At 30.8% G+C, this 22,806-nt stretch overlaps 2 protein-coding genes across 3 annotated transcripts; both read left to right on the top strand.

The window, feature by feature from the left end:
- Positions 1–3,767: 3,767 nt before the first annotated feature.
- LOC116775938 (thioredoxin domain-containing protein 9) lies at positions 3,768–5,704 on the top strand. The gene is made up of 6 exons (XM_032669000.2): positions 3,768–3,925; positions 4,287–4,365; positions 4,474–4,573; positions 4,662–4,863; positions 5,080–5,215; positions 5,327–5,704. The coding sequence occupies exons 2-6, from the start codon at positions 4,301–4,303 to the stop codon at positions 5,463–5,465; spliced, it is 642 nt and encodes a 213-aa protein (XP_032524891.1). The 5' UTR covers positions 3,768–3,925; positions 4,287–4,300; the 3' UTR covers positions 5,466–5,704.
- Positions 5,705–7,975: 2,271 nt separating this feature from the next.
- LOC116776413 (nuclear pore complex protein Nup214-like) lies at positions 7,976–21,745 on the top strand. Of its 2 annotated transcripts, XM_061521217.1 has the most exons (30): positions 8,001–8,019; positions 8,107–8,168; positions 8,239–8,377; positions 8,463–8,629; positions 8,714–8,886; positions 10,244–10,455; positions 11,126–11,246; positions 11,320–11,407; positions 11,565–11,667; positions 11,963–12,116; positions 12,223–12,286; positions 12,371–12,563; positions 12,715–12,782; positions 12,856–13,059; positions 13,200–13,366; positions 13,578–13,739; positions 13,965–14,147; positions 14,254–14,531; positions 14,617–14,787; positions 15,337–15,471; positions 15,882–16,097; positions 16,445–16,813; positions 16,904–16,993; positions 17,065–18,133; positions 18,507–18,652; positions 19,026–19,160; positions 19,959–20,019; positions 20,368–20,510; positions 20,764–20,890; positions 21,586–21,745. In XM_061521217.1, the coding sequence occupies exons 2-30, from the start codon at positions 8,130–8,132 to the stop codon at positions 21,614–21,616; spliced, it is 5,208 nt and encodes a 1,735-aa protein (XP_061377201.1). In that variant the 5' UTR covers positions 8,001–8,019; positions 8,107–8,129; the 3' UTR covers positions 21,617–21,745. The 2 variants fall into 2 exon arrangements, with proteins under 2 accessions (XP_061377200.1, XP_061377201.1); XM_061521216.1 differs by having other exon boundaries at positions 7,976–8,168.
- Positions 21,746–22,806: the final 1,061 nt, after the last annotated feature.

The following is a 22,806-nucleotide window of genomic DNA, read 5'->3' as shown; positions in this document are numbered from 1 at the left end:
AAAAAAAACTTGTCCCATATTTAATGTCCAAGTACAAAATCTACAGTGTTTCAGCCAATCAGTTTAGGTATTAAGTCCCTCTATCTCAAAGTTTATCAGTCTATCAATCATCCTTCCTTTTTTCTTTTGAATAATGGAATGAGTTTTAAACAAACAACCTATACGTTGAGGAAGTTTATATTTTGAGGCCATGAGAAGCTATATAGGAAGAAAGCCCAAAAGCGGTATAGATGTTACCGCTGAAATAACCTTGATGAAGTATCATTTAAATTTTTGGTAACGAAGCAATATGGTTTTGTAATAACAGAATAATTTCTATCAGGAATTAATAGCCGTCTGACAATAACAACGTTTAACTTTGTAGGTACCTATGGATCGATATCCACATGTATTTATTTATATACATATATGCTTATAGACCATCGGTCTTGTTGTCGGTATAATTCGGCAGTCATTTTAAACATATTGTAAGCCTCTCGTTGTACTTTATGTAATACTAATCCTAAGGGTTAACATAATCAGTAGCGTGCACTCCATATGTACATGCAAATAAGCACTGGTTACCGTAGCCGTTAAACAGCAAAATTTTAATCTAAAATAAAATCTTAACGATATACTTTCATTCAATCATTTATCGATACGAATGCTCTCAGAGATGCATAATTCGATGTGATTTATATTTTAATTTGATAAAATTTGTAAAATTGGCATCAATTGTAAATATACGGAAATATTTTCGCTTCACCGCTGTAACTGCAATTTTTTTTATGTGTAAGGTGGGAAACGAGCAGATGGCCTACTTGATGGGCAGTATTAACCGTCGCCCATAGATATCCGCAACAGAGATGTTGTGGATGCGTTGCCAACCTTGATTGTTGAGGAAAAGGGAGGTGTAGGAATAAGGAAATGGCAGGAAAGGGTGGGAATACGGAAAGGGCAACCGGCTCTCTCACTCATCGGACGAAATTCAGCCACTAAAGGCTACTTCACGCCGATCTTTTGTGAAAGGGTGGTACTTCCCCGGTCGAGCCACCCCCTTTTCGAGCTGTAGTAATTTTACCACAGCTAGGCTCTACCACCTCAATAAAACTATCTGATTGTAAAAATTGTAACTATCCAATTAATGGCCTTTTTAATGTTATTTTTTGTAATCATATTAAGTACCTAAGTACTAAAATCAAAATCGATCTCATCCACAAGTCAGTGAAAGTAGCTATGGTAGCTTTATACAATTCTCGAGAAGGAAAGATTTATTTTTTTATACTGGTCTAACATATTTCGAATAACTGAATTACAGTTTACTCAATAATTGTTTAATGTTTAACATATAATTTTATTATATTAACACAGAGACGTCATTAACTGGATATTATTAGAAGCAGTATATTTTTTTATTAGTCCGGAATTCTATTATTTTAATATAACTTTAAAGGGCATAGCCGGATAAATATGGGAAATCTGCCCCCACGGCTTTTTTGACTCAAACTCAGGGGATCGATTTGGTATCGAATAAAAATAATTCACCTAAATTTTTAGCCCTTTAACTCAAACGGCTTCCGAGATTTTCGAAAAAACCTGTTTTTTCGATTTTAATTTTATTTTTATACTAAAATTCGGAGTTAATAAATGGTGATTTTTTTTCTTATTCTTAGGAGTCTAAAACATGAAAAAATCGTATGATCATAGTTTCTTAATGAAAAGCCGATTTTTAACGAAGGACAGAAAATTACAATCTTTTTTTTTAGCATTTTTGAAATATGTCAATCACCAAAACTCGTCAGAACATGTCTTTTATACCCCTCTAGATACAGGAATTTTTTCAGATTTTTTGAAGTGGTGGAACAATGTCAAAAAAATTAAAAACTCATTTTTTTCCTTAAATCCTGCGTTTTAACACTTTTTTCTTTTTTTTTGTTTCAAAAAATACCTAGAAAATTTTTTTTTGTCAAAAATATATCTTTTTAAAAGATACACATAAAAAATCAGAAACATAAAGTATGTAAAAAGGCTCTTTTTTTCTTCAATAACATATGGAGGATCTTCAGATGATGATACAGACAAAACAGTAGTGGATGATGTTTGAGTCAAAATAGGCTGGCTTTCGATACTCACTCGATCTGCAGATGAATCTTTGGTGTTCTTTAAGATAGGTGGTCTTGTTAAAATAACTCGACACTTATTACAAAATGTATCATTTATGAAGACACGCTTTCCAAATTTTTCTGTCGCATCATTAGCCTCATCAAGAGTCGTAATAACTTTTTTAAAGCCAGCTATTTTACGTAAATATATATTACAACTTATGCATTTTTTACCGAAATCCATTCTGAAATCAAGATTTCAATTATAGGATAGGAATTCGAATAAAATAAACCTTCACTTACTTGAATAGATGTAAACAACTGTTACACTATTTAATGGTGAAAACCAATATCTTACAATGATGAAAGGAGATAAAATAACAACAACAATTATACTCCAGTATTATTTGATCGTGGAACGTGAAAAAAGTTTCAATATAAATGCACTGAATTAATTAACGGAGTAATTGCTATTCAATACAAACATTACATTATTTGTAGGTTACCTGAACAAACGAAACTTTAGAAGGCATAAAAGATAGATTCTAGAAATCCCAGTAGATGACGTTCTAAAACGCTAACTTGGCGCGAATTTTGAAAACTATAGTCTTTACGTAATAGTTGTTTAGTAAAATGATTAGAAATGTTTGAAAAGGAATGTAATTGTATGAATTATGAGTAAAGAAAAATTTTTTTACGTATTTTTCAAGCAAAAAAAAACAATAAACGTGTTAAAACGCAGGATTTAAGGAAAAAAATGAGTTTTTAATTTTTTTGACATTGTTCCACCACTTCAAAAATCTGAAAAAATTCCTGTATCTAGAGGGGTATAAAAGACATGTTCTGACGAGTTTTGGTGATTGACATATTTCAAAAATGCTAAAAAAAAAAAGATTGTAATTTTCTGTCCTTCGTTAAAAATCGGTTTTTCGTTAAGAAACTATGATCATACGATTTTTTCATGTTTTAGACTCCTAAGAATAAGAAAAAAAATCACCATTGATTAACTCCGAATTTTAGTATAAAAATAAAATTAAAATCGAAAAAACAGGTTTTTTCGAAAATCTCTAAAGCCGTTTGAGTTAAAGGGCTAAAAATTTAGGTGGATTATTTTTATTCGATACCAAATCGATCACCTGAGTGTGAGTCAAAAAAGCCATGGGGGCAGATTTCCCATATTTATCCGGCTATGCCCTTTACCCCTAAACAATTATATCTCATATTCAACTGCTGTAACATTTAGCGTGTCTATATGGATCGGTTTTTTCTATTTATTGGGTCACTTAATGTCGTAACGTCCTAACACTTAACGAACATAAATCTTTAATATAATAAAGATAATAACATAATCTTTAAAAATTTGTTTACTGCCTCTAAAGAAAACATTCCATTTTAAAAGTTCTTCATAATAGGAGTTTTACATTCAGTATTACTATTATGTTTTATAATTTATAGTATGGGCATATGACCGGTTTCGTGAAATATATACAAAATATTACTAGTTTATAACCTTGTTTTAATTACATTTTTTTTTAATAATCAAAATGGGAGAAATATTTCCAAGTTTAAAATGTATACTATAATATGTTTGTTTCAATGAGGGGCTCAAAATATGTTCCTTCTTTAGATAATTTACAATCCATTACTGGCAAGTTACATTTTACATTAAAGTGACAAGGGTGTTAACAATTGTCAACTTCACGGAATAGCGTAAAACGTCAAATCACTGTCCGGCGAAATTCATTTGAAATGAAAGATCTGTATTAAACACAATATTTAGTATTCATATATCGTATTTTACCTAAAGATTACTTAATTTTATTACACTTCAATAAAGAAACAGGGTAAGTAAATTGCTGCTTTTTATGTTTTAAGCGCCTACGGAATGAGGTCATCGACTTGATCTTGATTTATTTTTGTAATATTCTTCATATATGGGAATGAATTTAACAAAAACAGGGACAAAAATATTTTTTCACCACTTCTGTAGCTCTACGTACTTAATTTTTCCTTAAACAATTTAAGATCTTCCAAATATGTTGAATAAGAAAAACATCTGTGATTTTTTTTTGTTGTTATTAATTACTAGCCACCCACTTCATCTGGACAATTGTAAGAATGCGTAATAATTTTGTAAGTCATGAGGTTGTCCCTAAGATATTAATAAAAAAATAAACTTGTACTTCAACTTTTTCAAAATTTCAGGAAAAATAACCAGCATGGAGCAAATTTTACATCATGTTGCTCAGAATGTTGAGAAACAGCTTGACAGTGAGATTGAAAGGTAAGAACTAAAATAAATTTTCAACATGCTTTGATTATATAAATAGAATATACCTTTTAATTGAAGCATTAAAAATTGAATCTAAATCTTACATAAAAAATGTAACAGGTTAGATGCTATGGACAACAGTGATTTGGAGGCTATTAGACAGCAAAGGATCGCTGAAATGAAACAGAGAGCTAAACAAAAACAGGAATGGCTTGCAATTGTATGTTCTTTTGTATAACATTAAACTGTAACAACTTTCATCATCACCATAGTTAAAACTATGATAAATACATACATTTTATTTCTAGGGTCATGGAGAATACACAGAGATTGACAATGAAAAAGAGTTTTTTGGTGTGTGTAATAAGAGTGAAAATGTTGTCTGTCACTTCTATCGAAATGACACACCCAGGTGTCGTATTGTTGATATGCATCTAAAGATTCTCGCTAAAAAACATATAGAGACCAGATTTGTTAAACTTGATGCAGAAAGAGCTCCATTCTTAACAGGTAATAATTTTAAAAGTAATTTGAATGAAACTGCACATATCTACAAAGTTTTCATGATACATGTTTAATTTTGTAATTATATTTTATACATAGTATTTGGTCTGTATCTACTAGTATTAAGAACAAAGTAAATGGGAATTATAATCTATTTAGTAATTAAAAACTTCTTCCAACCTAAATGCTGTAGAAAAATTTGTTATTAATTTTTATTTTCAGGTCGTCTAAAAATTCGTATCATACCCACAATTGGTCTGGTAAAATCCAACAAAACAAAGGACTTTATTGTAGGCTTCACAGACCTTGGCAATCGCGATGACTTCTCCACAGACATACTTGAGTGGAGAATTGCCAGGTGAGAAAAATATACTTAACCGCTTAAATTTATCATATATATTATTTAATAAAAAAAATAAAATAAGAAATCCTTTGTATTTTAAATATAAGATATTTTTACATATTTCAGATCAGAGGTGATAGAATACTCAGGTGACTTGTTGGTGCCCCCTGCAGAAGCTAAAAAACAAAGAGCTTTACACATTCAAAGCAAGAAAACAATAAGAGGAGGGAATGACTCCGACTCTGATATTGATTTTAGTGACTAATAAAATATAATTTTATACTTTAAAATTTTCATTATGTTTATATCAGCCAGTAGTAAAAAAAAGTCAAATGGCTTAAATACTTTTTTATGAAACTATGGTGTTTAGTAGAGAAAAAAAATTAACACAATTATATATTATGTCTAATAATCAGCTTTAATATTATTTGTATATGAATATTTTAAATATTAAATTCGCTGTTTATATTTTATGATACAATAAAATTTTACTTTATTTCCTCATTCAATAAGTTAATTAAACTATATTCTCCTTTTATTTATCTAAATTGAGTGCACTTTTACAAACTAGAACCAACCAATTGATCTAAACCTGGCTATGTAGATAAGGTTTGGCAAAATATATATCCTATAAAACTAATAATTTTTATCTGGACATTACTAAAACAAAATCCTAAGTAAATGATCTGTCGTGTATTGAGTTTGGTTTGCATAGCTAAGTCCAATTGACCTTACTAAAAAAAGGAATTTAAGAACGAAATTATTCACCATAAGAAAATTTGACATTTTATTTGTATTTTTTGTATAATTATTATCAAAATTTTCAACACATATAAATGAGGAAATTAAGATGGTTTCATATGTAATTAAAAGCTGCAAACTACATCTATTTTATTAGCTTCACATGTATGTTTGTTTGTAACCGACTTCTTTGGGCGCGATTTTGACCCACTTTAAATGGCCAGATTTCGTTCAAACTTTGTAGATTTATCGAGTACCGATGACAATACGCTAATTTGATAAAATTATTCCATTTTTCAATTTGCAAAATATGATTTTTGTTAATTTATATAATTTTCATGTATAGTCGATAAGGTAAGAAAATGAATTAAAATTAAAAAAACAAGCTATTATAAATAATCCGAACTAAAAAGTAGAAAATAAGTAATAGTTTAAAATAACTAAAAAACACGCTTTTTATAGAATACCGAACTAAAAAATAGAAAATAAATTTAAATTAAGAAAATAGTGTTAAAAATTTCAATAAATATAAATTAATAATAGTGTGAATAAAAAAAAAATTTTGTTATTTTAAAAAAAGCGTGGGGTGCATGGTGTCAATAGTTATAAATATTTTATTGACTGATATGAGTAGAGTGATTATCATTCGATAATATCTTAAAAAGCACCCCATGCTTTTATCAAAATAAAATATTTTTTTTTTAATTCACACTATTATTAATTTATATTTATTGAAATTTTTAACACTATTTTCTTAATTTAAATTTATTAAAATTTATTTTCTATTTTTTAGATCGGTTTTCTATAAAAAGCGTGTTTTTAGTTTTTTTAACTATTATTTATTTGTGTTTTATAGTGCGCAACCGTAATTTATTGCTTTGAAATTATGACAAAAAATACTTCAAAGCAAAAGTTCTTTGCTTTACAAGACCCTATTCGAAGGTTGTAGTTCTGTCGTAACTTCTTGTTTACCTATTTCATAATTCTTGTATAATGTAACAAAAAATTATTAGCAATATATTGTGCTAAGAGTTATAATAGGATTTCGAAAATAATTACAAAAAAAGTATTTTCTTTATAAGGCTGTCTACGGAATATTTGCTTTTTACTATTTTTAATACTATAGTGTATATACTACTGATATTCAATTTATTGAATTACAGAGATCCCTGTCTAATAAAACAATCGAAATTAGTCAGCACTCATTTTCAGTGATAACATAAATCTATAGTCTAAAGATCCTTTGTCATCATTTTAGATTATTGGTGTGACAACTCGATAGTAAATGTATCGATTTAAACCGAGTTACAATTAAAAGTATGAATCAGCTGAATCGGTTAAAAGAACTTGTGTTAACTAGTTGGACTACTGAATAATTGCTTTTGATTTTTTTAGAAGTTCATTCCCTCAACATCACATAAATGATAAAAATATTTTTTTTTTCATGTTTACAGTACTTGCTTTTTAAGTAGTGGAAAACTTTTATTAACAAAAGAAAAAAAGGAAATCAATGTTTTATATAGAATCATTTCTGAAAAATGTATTTACAATTTTAAAAACTCAAAGGTTCACAGTTTTCTTCAACACAATTGTTGAATTAAAAACACTATTTTCAAAGTAAACTCAGACTCATATTACTGTGAAAGGTACACTTATTGCATATAAGCTCAATTTTTTATATTGCCACAAGCAAATCAAACATTTTCCAAAATTTTATATTTTCAAAAGTGTTTTTACAGTAGTCACATTATATGTCGATAACGTATTAGTATTAATTTCATTGTGTTACAAATATATTTGCACGAATCATGTTGCTGGGTACACCAAACACGTCCACTATCGCAATTCAAAGATAATTATCGAAAATGGAAACAAAACAAAAAGCGAAAATTTACAAAAATAATCGGAACTTCAAAGTTCGCTCCATCTGAGCTTCATTCGGTTTTCAAATTCGATATGGTTTGAAAAACCAACTCGAGTTCCTTACTCGAGTCACAACCCCAATTTTGATAGATGTCAGTTTTTACTTTTTAGTTATCTCTCTAATGGTCATCGAGTAAAGTTGTGTGTAATACTAGGTTTAAAATAATTTTATAGATTTGTAGTTTTAATTGTTTTAATATGATGCGTGTGGTCTTTTATTCCCTCATAAATTAACCTTGCAGTGGCACGTATAATTTTCGAAAAAATGGAAATCCAATTTGGCCCGAATTCCGTTGAAGAGCCGGTGTGTTTTCAAAATAATTGTGCTTTTTATATTAAATTAACATCAGACTTAATTGGAATTGCTATTTCAGAATCTTCTTTATAAACTCCAACGCAAATTTAAAGTTTTTAACACAACTAATCCTTTGCCAAATCGAGGTTACAACTTGATAGCAAGCAGTAGCAAATATGGCTTAGTTTTCATAACTACCCCTGAAGGCATGCTATGTGGTACGTACCATGTAAATTCTATATGTCGTTAAGTATCGCTTTTAAAATAAAATAAACAATTAATAAAGGCATTTCTTTACTTCAGTGTACTACCTCAAACAATTAATTGACAAAGAGTGTGAGCCTCAGCATTTAGTTATTCCATTACCAATTCATCCAACACACATAGCTGTGAATTGCAATCAAGAGTGGCTTGCTATAATCAGTGGACCACTTCTACTGGTTTATAAATGTTTGGGCTTCCAAAATCAGGTATTATGTCACATATTAAATATGTATAATTTGAAAACATTAGTAAGGATTGAATTTTGTTCTAAACATTATTGATGTTCTAAGGATATAAGACCTACAGTTACAATGCAACTTGAAGTAGCTCCTTCCACTCTTGTGTCATCATTACAATGGAATCCTTGCATAGCAGATACAATTGGCATTGTTTTTGTTGATGGTACTCTACTTGTGAGTCAGGTCAGCACTATGCAAGTAAAAAAGATACAAGCTGATGCTAGGTAAGTTGATAAAATTCTTTTATTACCTTTAGTGAAATTAAATATACATAGTAAAAATCAAGTGTCTGTGTGGTTTTATATAGCATAGAACATGATCAATAAAGTTCTAATAGTGGAAAAAAAAAAACATATTTATAGAAGAACAAATAACATTGTAATGTATTAAGGTATAATGTTTGGAATGAGTGTAAAAAATTAACTTTGTGACTAAATGATTAATCTTTATTCCATATTTTTGCTGTCTTTATAGAATACTATTAGAATGCTTAAAACTTTAACTTCACTGACATAATACTGGTTAGGTTTTATAGGAAATAATGTTGGCCTGTATAAAATACTAGTTAGACAAATTATAGGCAAATTTTAGTTCTTATGATTCTCATATGTAGGAAAATTTTAAGTACTGCAAAGGATAATTTTCTAAAGATCTTTTAAATCTAACCATATATCTACCTCACAACGATTGTGACTTGGTATCAATTCAGTTTTGGGGCCAGCCCGGATAATAATAAGTACAGAATTGGAGAAGAAAGCCATTTTTAATATCACATTTTAGGCTGTTTCTGTTTAGGGCTACGCAATCTTGTGAAATTTAACAATCGAGAAATCAAATTGTGCCATTAAACAATCAACAGAGGTCTATTTACCTTGAATCCAATTTTTTAGAATGTGTCTTAGGATTATGTGAACTGACTTCAATTATTAGTTTTTTGTGGTGTGCTTGAACTTTGAGTTTTGGTCACCCTCTGAGTACAAAGCTAAGCTAAGCTGCAAGGGAACTTAATGTAAGGATGTGATGAGAAAGTATGGCAGTACTTCACTCCAGAAGGATTGGATGTCTTTATAAAGTACTGTTCAGGCTGTTTGTGAGACATTTTGGTCATATTTCAACTAGTGCTGAAAAAATACTAGGAATGAGGCTTATTGGTGACCACAATTTGGTTGAATCAAATGTTGTTAATCTTGAGCACAGACAAAGAAAAAGGCAAACCACTCTGTATTTTACCACAATTTGGGAAAGTATATGCAGGAAATGGAGGTTTTAATTTATGTATTTATTTTTTGGGGTTCCATTACAGGTCCTTAATGTTGTAGGCCTTACTCCCATCTGGATGAACCGATGCCTTCTTCCTACTTATCCAGAAAAGATGAGAAATGTTTGTTTGTATCTGTGTTTCCTTCCCCTTACAATTTGAAGTACTGTAACCGTCTAGGGTTTAATTTGTACACACCATAAAGTGTAATGATAGTCAAGTACTATCCAATCAGGAAATAAAATTAATCTTACAGTCTCAACAGTATTACAAGTCAGCTTGTAAGTAAATACAGGAATCAGAAATAGACCTTATTTTTTTAGATGCCTCTGCTGGAGTCCTAAAGGTAAACAGCTAGTGACTGGCAACAGTAACGGGACTTTAAAGCAATATAAACCAGATTTGACACTGATGAAAACATTTCCGGCACCAAATCTTTTTGAAAATTTTAGTCCAGAAGTATTGGCAATTCACTGGATAGCCACATTTCAGTTTGTGGTAACCTATAGGAATGCTTCAGACAATAGTCGACCAGGTTAGATAGCAATATCATAACTAGAGCTTAAATAATATGATTTGTAGTACCACATCTTTGTATACAAAAAAAAAAATAAAATATAAAAAATTGATTTTACACAAACAACAACAAACAATTTTATGAAAACATTATGCAAATGAAGCTTTTATTGATTGTCGCCAATTACATGATAATTTTTTTCACATTTACCATATTTTTGACTATACTTGAATTTAAATTAAAATAGTAATTACAAAATGTATTCTACATTAATTTTAATTATAATGTAAATTTGTTTTTTTGATAAATTACAATAATAATGTTAAGTCAATATTACCCGAGATCAGACATCAATATTACTGTAATTTAATTTCATACTCTATACTATTGAATGTTTGGTTATAGGTAGTGATTTATAGAAGCACTTTATTTATTTAAATATCTTAACAAAACACACATTAAGCATTTATCAAAAAAGACTTAATGATCGTCTAGATATTGCTGCTTGATTCAGAGATTATAAGTTTAGCCCCACATTGTGACCAGCTGTAATGACTTATATGATAGTTAGTCAAAAAATTTAATTAAAAAATATATAAATTAAATGTATAACACGAGTAAAAGAAACATATTATATAAATAACAATTGTTATAGCGAAATAGTTAATATATTTATTTTTAACAACAGCGGTGGCGCTAGTCAACATTATAAAAGGTGGAACTCCAACTTGCTTCAACTATGAGGATATTTGTTATAGCATAGGATCTAACAGACCCTGGTATTACTACTTACTTGGACTAGCTCAATGGTAATCAAATCATAATAAAGCATTTTCTCTTTTAGAAGGACTAAAGTATTAAAATTTATACTAACTATTGCAGGAATATAATACTTGCTGCATCATCAAATAGTATGGAAATAGCAACTCTTGCTTCCACAGACGGAGCAAACTGGGTTCAATGGTGTCAGGTATAACATTTGTAATGTTTATATAGGATATTGTTTTATCAGCATTATCAAAGTAATTTTCTTTTCTTATAATCAATTATTATTTCTAGCAAAGTATTAGTCAGAAACTCATTAAAAGTGATAATAGTTGCATATTAACAATGTTTTAATTTTACAGTTGGATGAAGCGAGACCAGAGTTACCTCTGACTGATAAAAACCAAGAAAACTACCCTGTTGGTATTTGTATTGATACAGCCGCTGTACATCAACTTCCTTGGGGTTGGTTAACACAAACTAGTTTTACATATATATTGAAATATAAAGGCTTTTTTAGAACATCAGCATTTCTTGTGTTATGTTTTTAAAATTATAGTGAACATAATTTTCATTTACTAATTTATTTTCTCTCGCTAAATCTAATAAATAAATTTCATATAAGAAATGGTTTTGCAAGCACAACTATAAAAAGTTTCATAGGTGGCAATGATAATAACTCTTTCAGTTCAATTAAACTAGCAACTGATATTACATCTCTAATTAGTGAATTGTAAATTCAAATCATTATTTTTTTCAGGTGAAAATGAAGTTCTCCCACCGATGCCTCTCCTCCATGTGTTGTCTCAGACAGGACTACTGTCTATATTTAACATTATTAATCTAAACAAGCAAAGCCCTCAAGTTTGCACGCCTATACAAGCATTGGAGCTTCCAGTGCAAGCCTTAACCAGGTATATTTAGTTGTCTCATTTTATTATTATTATTTTTTTTTTTAATAAAAATTATACATTAAATACAATGATACATCACAAATGATTAAACCTTAATAAATCAAAGGGATGTACCTGGACAAGTTCCTCAACCTGCTGCTAGTGAAGCTGTTCCTGTTCAACAGCCAAAGGTATTATATTAAAATAATTATATGTTAATACTTTATTTGTTTTCACCATATTATTATATATTTCATTCATTTTCCACTTTTCAGCCAGTGCCACAACCAGTGAAAACATTGCAGCCACAACCGGTGCAACAACAACCACAACCAGTTCAGCCACAACCGCAGCAAACTGCGGTATTACAGCAGGCAACAAAACCAATACAACCGCAACCAATGCAACCTATGCAGCAACAAATAATAACACCTAAGCCACAGATTCCACAATCAGCATCAATGCCAGGTATTCATTAATTTAAAATTAAAAAAAAAAAATTATAAGTGTCAACCATAATTTCATTGCTTTTTAATTACAGTTTTGAATGTGTCAGTAAGTAATATTTGTTTTTAGAAATTCCTAGAATTTATACTATAATTTAAATATACTATTTCAGTGGCTAATGTTTCTTTTGGTGCGAAAAAGGAAGCAACTGCAACTGTATCCGAATCACAGAGTTCAGAGGTATATAAAAAAATGAAATTTCACTAATTTAAATGTTAAGTCTCACATATAATTGTAAGTTAAATAATTACAGCAAACCCAAAAACAATCCCAAATTCAAGTACCAAAAGCACAGACAACATCACCAGCTGTGAATGCTGCTCTCAAACAAGAAGAGGAAAGAATTAACAAAGCGAAAGCGGAACAAGAATTGAAGAATATGTTGTTGAAAGAAATTAATGATTTCCAAATGGAATTGTATAAGTTTATGAAGAGCACTTGGGAGAAACAGGAGAAGGTGACATTATCATATGCATATATAGTGAACTAAGAATATGTGTACATAATATAGAATGCACAAAAATAAATAGGACCTAATTATGGGTCTATTAAATTATAATATCTATGGTCTTTATAAGTAAATCCTTGAATTTTCAGTTTGAAAGAGAACTCCAATCTGTAGACCTGAATCTCAATATAGACATGGATCCTGAAACACTAAAAAAAGAATGTGAAATAGAAGATCTATGTGAGACTATCACACAACTGAAGTTGGATTTGGTTAGAGCTTGTGCTGTTGTTGCTGAGTCTAGAGCACATGCCGAGTGAGTAACATCGTATAATAACTAACAAATGTTGTTATTTGCAACGAAAACATTAATTTAATAGACATCATTTATATATAATTACTAAAAACATAGATTCCAATCCAATTAAATTCAAAACATTATTTGGACTCTTTCATTAATTTAAAATATGTAATATAAATCGACTAAAACCAATGCTGAACTGGTTTTAAATAAATCTTATTTTCAGAGCGAATGAGCAACGTGATTGGAGACAAGCGGACCCGCTAACAACAAAGAGACTTTCATCTATCAAAAAAATGGTTTATTATGTGCAAAATCAACTTGATCAAGCAAGAAAAGCGCTGGAGCTTAAATGGAACGACGTCTCCTTAAGAGATCAGCACAGCAAGTAAGTATTGTAATAAACAATAAATCTACATAAAATTATATGTAACTGCAATTATTCACACACAAGAGAATCTTAACAATAACACATTATTATTATTGAAATTATAACCAGGTCATTATAGAAACCTATACTTTGATCCTTGTTCCAAACTTTTTTTTTTATATATAATAATTTTCATTTAACTCGTAAGATGTGAACGATTTTATTTTAATTTATTTATTATAGACCTGGAGAGCGCATGATTCGTCCCATACTAGACGATGTCTACCAACCACTGGTGAAACAACAGGAGATACTGTGTAGACAACAGGCTGTACTGAAAACATTAAAAAATACATTAAACGAATGTAACCAGACGCCAGTTGTTAAGTCTAAGTCACTCTTAAGAAGCACTCCATTCCGAAATAAGTGAGTGTAGGATTTAATTAATAATAACTAACGTTTAAATATGAACTTGATTGATATAGATTTTTTTTGTAATGAATGGTATAATTACTTACTTACCTTATTTCAGAGATCCACTCTCTAAACTGACTAAAAACATATTAAATATGAGCATTGAACCAAATAACAAAACAGACGAACAACCGCTTGGTGCACAAAAACTGGACGCTTTGAGAGATCTCCTATCAAACCACAAACCAATCAAAATAAAACCAGTCAACGTTGAACTGCGTCAACATTTGGAAACATTGAGAAAAAGATACGAGAAAAGTTTAAAGGAAAAGAGTCAAGTTAAAAAGACGGATGATATTGAAAAAAATGAAATTAAAAAAGATATAGCAGTGCCACGTAAGTAATCAAATACAGTTTGTTTGCATTTAATGGTCCATAAAGCAAGAACAATGTACGATACATATTTTTTTGGTTTCTATAGAACCAAAAATCGGTGAAAGTGTTATCCAAACAAGTAAGCCACCGGTTCACGTGGAACCGAAACTAGTGTTCGGTCATAATTTATTCATGCAGAACGCAGCACAAGGCATCGATTGTAAGAAAGAATCCAACATGCCTTTCAAAGAAAAATTTGGAGGAAGCACATTTTCTTGTAAGTTATTTTGTCCATGTCTTCCCAAAATTATTTTGTCCATTGCTCACTTTGAGAATAAATTACTTTTTAGCGCCCTCATTTTGTCACCAACTAAAAAACCTCTATAACTTAACCTAGCTAAATGAAATTACAAATCACCCTCCAGGCCTCTACACAACGCCCCCATTTTATTTCTGGTGTATTACAGCCCCCTTTGGGCCCGCAGCGCCCACAGGGGAGCGTTATCACTCCCTTTGGGAAAGGCTGCTATCTTATATATTGAAGTCTACATTAAGACTTTTAAGATTGTTCACCTATATTGTATATACCGAAACAATAAATAAATTACCGTGTATTATTAAAAAAAAAAGTCGTGTTAAATAAAAATATTTTTTTATATTAATTGAAAATATTATTATTATTTTTTAATATTAATTGAAAGTATTTCAAAGCTAAAGTACTCACTCACTCACAATGACAATTTTAAAGAACTTTTTCGTTTTAATGTTGTATTTACTTTAAGCATATTTTCCGACTGTATTTGTATATATATGAACATAATTTCAGTCACACAGACAAAACCAGAAGCACCGAAACCGGATGTAGTGAAAGAATCTCCCATTTCAATTCCAACATTCACTCCTTCAAACATGAAACCAAAGCCGACGGTGCAGAGTGTTGCTAGGACTTTATTCACAGACGGTAATCGCTTTTATTTATATCCACTTTAGGCTTCAAATTTCTATTTTTTTCATCATCGACTTATAGACCAAATTTAACATAATGAGATGTAAGATTTTCGCTAGTTTCGAAGAGCGACATCTCGTCCGCCCGTGATCACGGTTGCTGAAAAGTAACCGAAACGTCGGGAGTATGTAGTTTTTTACAAAAATAAATCACGCGTAGTTTATCCGAAAAATACTAGTTTCATTTAAACAAATTTAACATAGCTTTCTCGTTAATAAGTAATTATTTAATATTTTCTATATTATATTTTTATACTTGTCCACTATAACACGTTTAGACTCCATAATTTTTTATATTTTTTGAAATCAATCTTATTTTGATGTAAAAACATTAAATAGACTACAGCTATGCGAATTTTATTATAGAACCAAAAGAAGAAAAACAAGTAACTGGTCAGCCGAGTCAAGTGATCAAACCCGATCAGCAAGCAAATGCGAGTCAATACACAAAAACCCTGTTAAGGAAGATGATATTAAAAGAGTCTGAAACAGAAAATGCTCAAGAACAGAAAGTGGTTGAGCAAAAAAATGACGCTAATACTTTCATGGGACAGAACATTTGCTCTCCAACCGCTTTTACTTGTATGTCTTCCTTTATAAGAATCTTGTTATCACTTTTCAACAATACAATAGTCAAATTTCGATCTAGTCAAATTTTTTTATGTTCACCATTTTTTCGAATAACATTTATGGTTTTTTATATATATGGTGGTGTTTAAATATAGACTGAGGATAATATGCAGTAAACCAAAATTTAAACTATTTTCTAGAAGACAAAGTTAACTTTTTATTGAAAACTTGGTCTCAATTAATTTATTATAAATTAAATTAGACAAAAAATAGTCAAAAAAGAGTAAAGCTATCCATTATAGCTTTTCTATTCGTCAGCCTGTAAAACCGGAAGTTACATAAGATACTAATTCTTTTAGTCTCAAAACCATCATCTACAGCGCCACCTACCGTTTTCTCTAAACCGATCGCTGATATGACGAGCATGTTCAACAAACTGGAACAAACCGTACCGAAACAATCCGAAGAAACCGGTGAACCGGAAACGAGGTCGCCTAAACCTAAAGAGGATAAACCGATGACTAACATATTCAGCATGAAACCATTGAGCAACAAGAACCAAAATGTACCCGACCTAGTCAAGAGCCCTGGTTTTGGTAAGGACGATACCAAAGTGGAGGAAAAATCCAAAGAAAATTCTGCACAGAAACCTGTTGAAAGCAAAAATGAGTTGAAACCAGCAGTGGCTCCAATGATCAGCAAGCCGCCAGCGCAATCTGTCATAGTCGGTACGTGAAAGTTATATAGCCAACTCCACCATTGCAGTATATTAAATTATTAAATAAGATCTTTAAATAACTTTATTTTGTAAATTACAGTTGATCTTAAAAAACCAGCTGCTGAAGTGAAAGTTGAAAAATTTACGCCGGCCATATTCAAAACAGACGAAGCGACTGCCTCTCGGCCTGGTAATGAAGATTACGTTTAATGTAATTAATATTTTTATAAGGATTATTTTTAAAAGTTCCTATTGTTTCAGAAATCACTGCAAAAGCTGAACCGATACCTACAGCAGTTGCCGAAGACTCAAAACCACGATCTCCTGCCGCCTCCGAAGCCAAACCTGTTGTTGGAATTGAACCTAAGACTAAAAATAAAGAAGCAGATTCCGAAAAACCATCAGATTTAACCGTAACTAAATCTGATACTGCCACAGTGTCTACTCCTGTGATTATTTCGTCCATATTTTCTTCACCGCCCAACGTCACTGTTACTTCTTCGGTCGTGTCAAGTACCTCTACATCAATATTCAATACAACGACCACACAATCTACTTTCGGAAATAAGCCCTCCGCATTCGCTCCAAACACAGCTTCCTCAGTATTCGGGTCTGCTTCAGCATCTGTTTTCGGAACTCAAGCGCCCTCTTTTGGAACTGCAAATGTATTTGGCACTACTGCTACTCCAACTTCTACAACCCAAAGCATCTTTGGGGCCTCTACTACAACCACTTCGAGTATATTCGGTACTACAACTACCACACAGAGTCTATTCGGCGGGACATCGTCCGCACAAAGCATATTTAGCGCTGCTGCTTCTAAATCTTTATTCGGAACAACCCAACCGAATGCTAACATCTTCGGTGCAACAACACAAACAACCGTATTCGGTTCAAAGCCGTCTGTTTTTTCATCTACCAGTTTCGGGTCATCAACCCAGGCGTCTATATTCGGCGCTCCCACATCACAGCCGTCGGTATTCAGTACTCCTGCTACAACACAAACTTCAGTTTTCGGTACACCAACAACAACTCAAACTTCTGTATTCGGCTCGCCTTCAACAACCCAGTCGTCTATTTTTGGTGCACCCACAACACAAGCTTCGGTATTTGGTTCACCCACAACAACACAGACTTCGGTTTTCGGTACACCTACAACTCAAACATCAGTGTTCGGTAGTTCCAATGCATCCCAAACCTCAGTATTCGGGAGTCCAACAACTACCCAGAGCTCGCTATTCGGTGGCGCCGAATCTAATTTGTTTGCGGCTGCAAGTATTTCGACTACCAGCGCTCCATCGCAGGCTAGCGGGGGAAATATCTTTGGAAGGTAATTAACTTATTAATTCTACTGCATTATTGAGAAGTTTTTAAGTATGCGTTTAAGTATGCGTTTTAAGTATGCGTTCACTCAATTACGCCAAAAACTAGTGAAAAGATTTCGCTTTAATCGTATTTAGATAATTTTTTTGTACCATTCTAGCGCTGTATAGGTTCCTCTTTGTGAAATAGACAAACTTTATAATAAATTTAAAATATGTTAGCAAAGTCACTAGTATAATATTGTTTTTCATTCGTTAACACTACTATACTACTACTCGTAATTCGTAATCTATGATTTTTTTATTCCTAATGATTAATTAAATTTCTTCTATATTCACATAAACCGTTTTATACGCTCTAATATTATATTTTTTTATCAGTTCCCCGGGATCAGTATTCAGTAGCAACACTTCCAACGTGTTCGGTAAGCCAGCATTCGGCTCGTCTACCTTCGGACAAAAACCAGCTACAGATTTCTGGAGCGGCGGCGATAAAACTAACAGCGCTTTTGGAACTTCCACCTTCGGTAATAATTAGATACTCCCAATATTAAAATTATGTATTTTTGTGTGACAAACTATAAACGTCCTACCTCCAGTGTATCAGCATTTTCAAGATTCACATAAATCATCAGCAAAAAAGTCCCAATCGGATATTTTAGTAAAATGTAGTACATTTGATTCTCTTGTTGTAAATATAAAACAGGATATAATTTGCCATTAAGAATTTCCGTTGATTGGCAACAAACTCATAATCAACTTCACTTTACTAAATTGTTAAAACGTCGTCCTAGTGGCAACGTTTTATATTATCTATAAACTCTTAAAATATTTGGTTTTAACAAAAAAAAAGCCATACGTTTTAATGATTTTTATTAAGTATCCATTTCATCCATCCAGGTCAACAGCCAACCACCCAATCATCTATATTCGGTACAGGCACCTTCAGTGCTCCAGCCACAGGAAGTCCATTCACTCCGGGACCTTTCAACGGAGAGAAACCCTCTGTTTTTGGGACCCCTAATCAACAATCAGGTAATTATTTGGTGTGAATTTTCATTATTTACTCTAATAAAAATAACTTTTCAAAAACATCATACATATGATTTATAGTTTCCTGAACGAAAATGTATGTACTACAGATAGGATATTTTTCGAGTGTAGCCATGTTTTTTTTTTTGGGAAAGCATATTATGATGGTTGCAAATTAAGAAATCATCGAAATTTACAGAGTGGGATGTCAAAGAACTGACATATATTAATATAAAAAAATAGCTTATTTTGTATGCTGGTTATATATAAGTAATGAGAAATGCTTAAGTAATCGGTAAAATGATGAGTAATGTAAAATTTCATCGTAGTTAATCCATTGCGAACGTTTCTATTTCTTTACTTCCTTTACATGAGATTTTTTTTTTATTACCATGACAAGGTGCAAGTTTATTCGGCATATAAAGAAATTCATATATATAAGTATTCTTATTTTACATTAAATTAATAAGTCTTGTACTTGATATGTTAAATTAAGTTTTACGAAAAAAAAAGGAAAAACATTACTTCAATAGTTCAAAAATAATAAAAATGATATTAGACTAAAAATGACAACCTTATTTTGCTTCCCTACCTATAAAAAAAAAAAAAACAAAAAAAAAATAAATAATGTACAGAAACAATATCGAGAAAATAAAACCAAATACCATTTTAAAATTAATTATAATAGTGTATGAAAAAATACATTAAAAGTTTAAGTTAAAAAAAAAAGAAGTAATGGATGTATGTCGTTATATTCTATGTTATGTTTAAATTAATTTTTAATAAATAATATTTATGTAGCTCCTGCGTTCGGCGGATCGCCAGTTTTTGGATCAAAACCAGTTTTCGGAGGATCCCCTAAGTAAGTTAACGTTGTTATGTTACAATTATGTCCACATTGTTTGAGACTATTACAAAAAAAATGTTCGTTTGAGTATGTTTTCAAAAGACTCTCTCGTAAATATGCCTATTTCTCAAGTCACCTAACGTATGACGTAATATAGATTCACTAAAATTATTCCATTCTACGCAAAACCAACTACAACAATTGTTAAAAAATTGTTCCTTAACTTGAATAGCAAATAATTAACTGCAATTACTCAAAATCATATATTTGAAATGACTAGGAAGTCTGTTATGGTTAAAGTCATATTTTTTTATATATTCATGACTATAGAAATCACAAACTAATAAAAGATCTATTTCCTAGTTTCGGTGCATCGACTTTCGGTTCCGGTTTCAATAAGAGTCCCGGCAGCGGTTTCGGTGCACCAGCGTCATTCGGTGGCGGCTTCGGTTCCACCGCCTTCGGAGGCTCCTCGCCAGGAAAAATGTTTGGAAACGCCAATACTGGTAATGAATGAATTGACTTTCATGAAGAAGTACCTCCCTTTATATATGAAACATGTGTTAACTATTTTTCGAATTATTAAATTTTCAATAGAAAAAGTAAATTTCCGATTTTTTATTATTATCTCTCCTTGTCTTCTTGTGTGACATTGGCTGAATACGTATAACACTTACACGCATAGATAACAAATATTCCTACCTCTTCTATATTATATCCACAATGCATATGAGAATTAAAATTATTATTTTTATATAGGTTTCGGTTCACCGTCGCAGCAGTCGAATTCAACGTTTGAAAACTTAGCATCACAGAATACATTGACGTTTGGTAATTTGGCGCAGCAATCGGGACAATCGGCAACACAGCCGCCGAGCTTCAACACGTGAGTCTGATATAATCAAATTAATGTCTAAATCCTTCCTAATTTTTTTTTGCTGTGTTTTCGTTGACGCGGTTACTGTAAAGTTATTTCAAAGTCAATTCAAACATATATGTCATATTTTTTTTTTTTTATTATATAAAAAAAAATGATTTACTATGAAACAACATTCATATTTAACAAGAAGTTTCTCCAGTTTTCATACATTATGAAGATCATGTATACACTTTATACTAACACTTTACACTAATACTCTTTTCTGAAAAAAATTTAGGTGTTGATGTTTATTGCTTTTTTAAATATTGCAATGACTAGAACGAGAAAGATTGAATTATTACGTGTTTATTCGAATTTAGATGTTACATACATAAAATTAATTTAGCAGATTACATAGAAAGATCTTGTTCGACTAAAGATCAAATGTTACCTTAAGGAAATTAAAATCAAATAAATAATCAGTCTAATAAACCGTTTGCTAGGTTTGTGATAAATTTACATTTTGTTACAACGGAACCTTGGAATAGATGTCAAATATTTTTATACTTTAATAATAAAAATAACAGTTTTGAAATGTACTATTAGTAGAGAAGAATAAGATTTGGTTATACAGATTATATATTATGTTTAGATATTTAACTTTTTAAAAGACCCATATTTTTTTTTAATATTAATCGTTTTGTTTCTTCTCTTCTCCTCAGTTCCCCGTCGTTCACCGGCTGGCGCGGTTAATTATCTACGAGTGGCGCAATTATACCTATATGTTTAAGACTATTTAATCACATTTTTATTGTAAAACTTTTAAATCGTGCTATTCTCATGTATGTGTTTATTCGTGTAACAAATAAAGGTAGAATTAGATACACTGTTTTTTATTCATTCAAATACATTTTTTTTTCATTCGTTACGATTGCCAGATAGGAAAAAGCAAATTGCAATATTTAGGTCGCACGGAAAACTGTTCGGGGTTTCAATTTCCGCAAAAAGCAATTCCATTAAGATACAGCTCCCGACTGCTCGCCAAAATTCACAATTTATATTTCATTAATCCAACATACTAATCTTACTGCACTTTTTAATATGAGTTAATTCAATAAAATTTTTATAATATAAAGACTTTTTGGTTTTAATCTTTTCTAAAAAAAAGAATTAATCGAAGAGGTAATTGTTAAATGTCTAAATTGCGAACGTTAAGAGATTCTATTAAACGATGTCTCGTTTATTGGACAAAACTTAGGATATGTTAATAAAATCAAATCTGTTTGTTTCGAGATATACATTTTTTAATTAAAATTATACAAACGGTCTTATTTCAGTATCAACACTATAATTCTTAGTAATTTATAGTTTTCTTTTGTAGTTTTCTTGGCAAAGTGTAATTTTGAAGTAATGCTTCCAATCAGGAAGGTGTTCGAACATCGAACTAATTGTAACAAAGACTAATGTTCTAATTCCCTTAACTGCTGCAGCTTTGTTTTATTACGCCATCTTGTATTTCTCTCAAGCACCTACTTCCTTTGTTAAAACTTTTTGGTTTGCTGGGCCTTTTAGGGTTCCGCAACAAATAAAATAGATTTTAATTCCTGGGATTTAAGTTTTATCTTGAGCATTTTTTTAATTTCTATTAAAAATACATCTATAGCCAAAAATTCGATGTTGTTAAAACTTGTAATTACTTTGCAATTCTCTTAATAACACATATTTCATAAAACAGATTTTCTTATTTCAAAAAATGATTAATTTATTCAGTTGAATAATATTTAAACATTATATATTCAAGTTAAAATTTTCAAAACCATATGACTCAAATGTTATATACGATATTTTAAACCCAAAAATAATCCGCAAGAATTTCACGTTCCATCTACATTTTTAATTTTTATATAGAGATCACGAAACCTTATAAAATTAGTTTAAAAAAA

This window comes from Danaus plexippus, chromosome 8 (assembly GCF_018135715.1).
Source record: "Danaus plexippus chromosome 8, MEX_DaPlex, whole genome shotgun sequence".
Classification (NCBI taxonomy): Eukaryota; Metazoa; Arthropoda; class Insecta; order Lepidoptera; family Nymphalidae; genus Danaus; species Danaus plexippus.
This window is presented reverse-complemented; position numbering and strand designations above follow the sequence as displayed.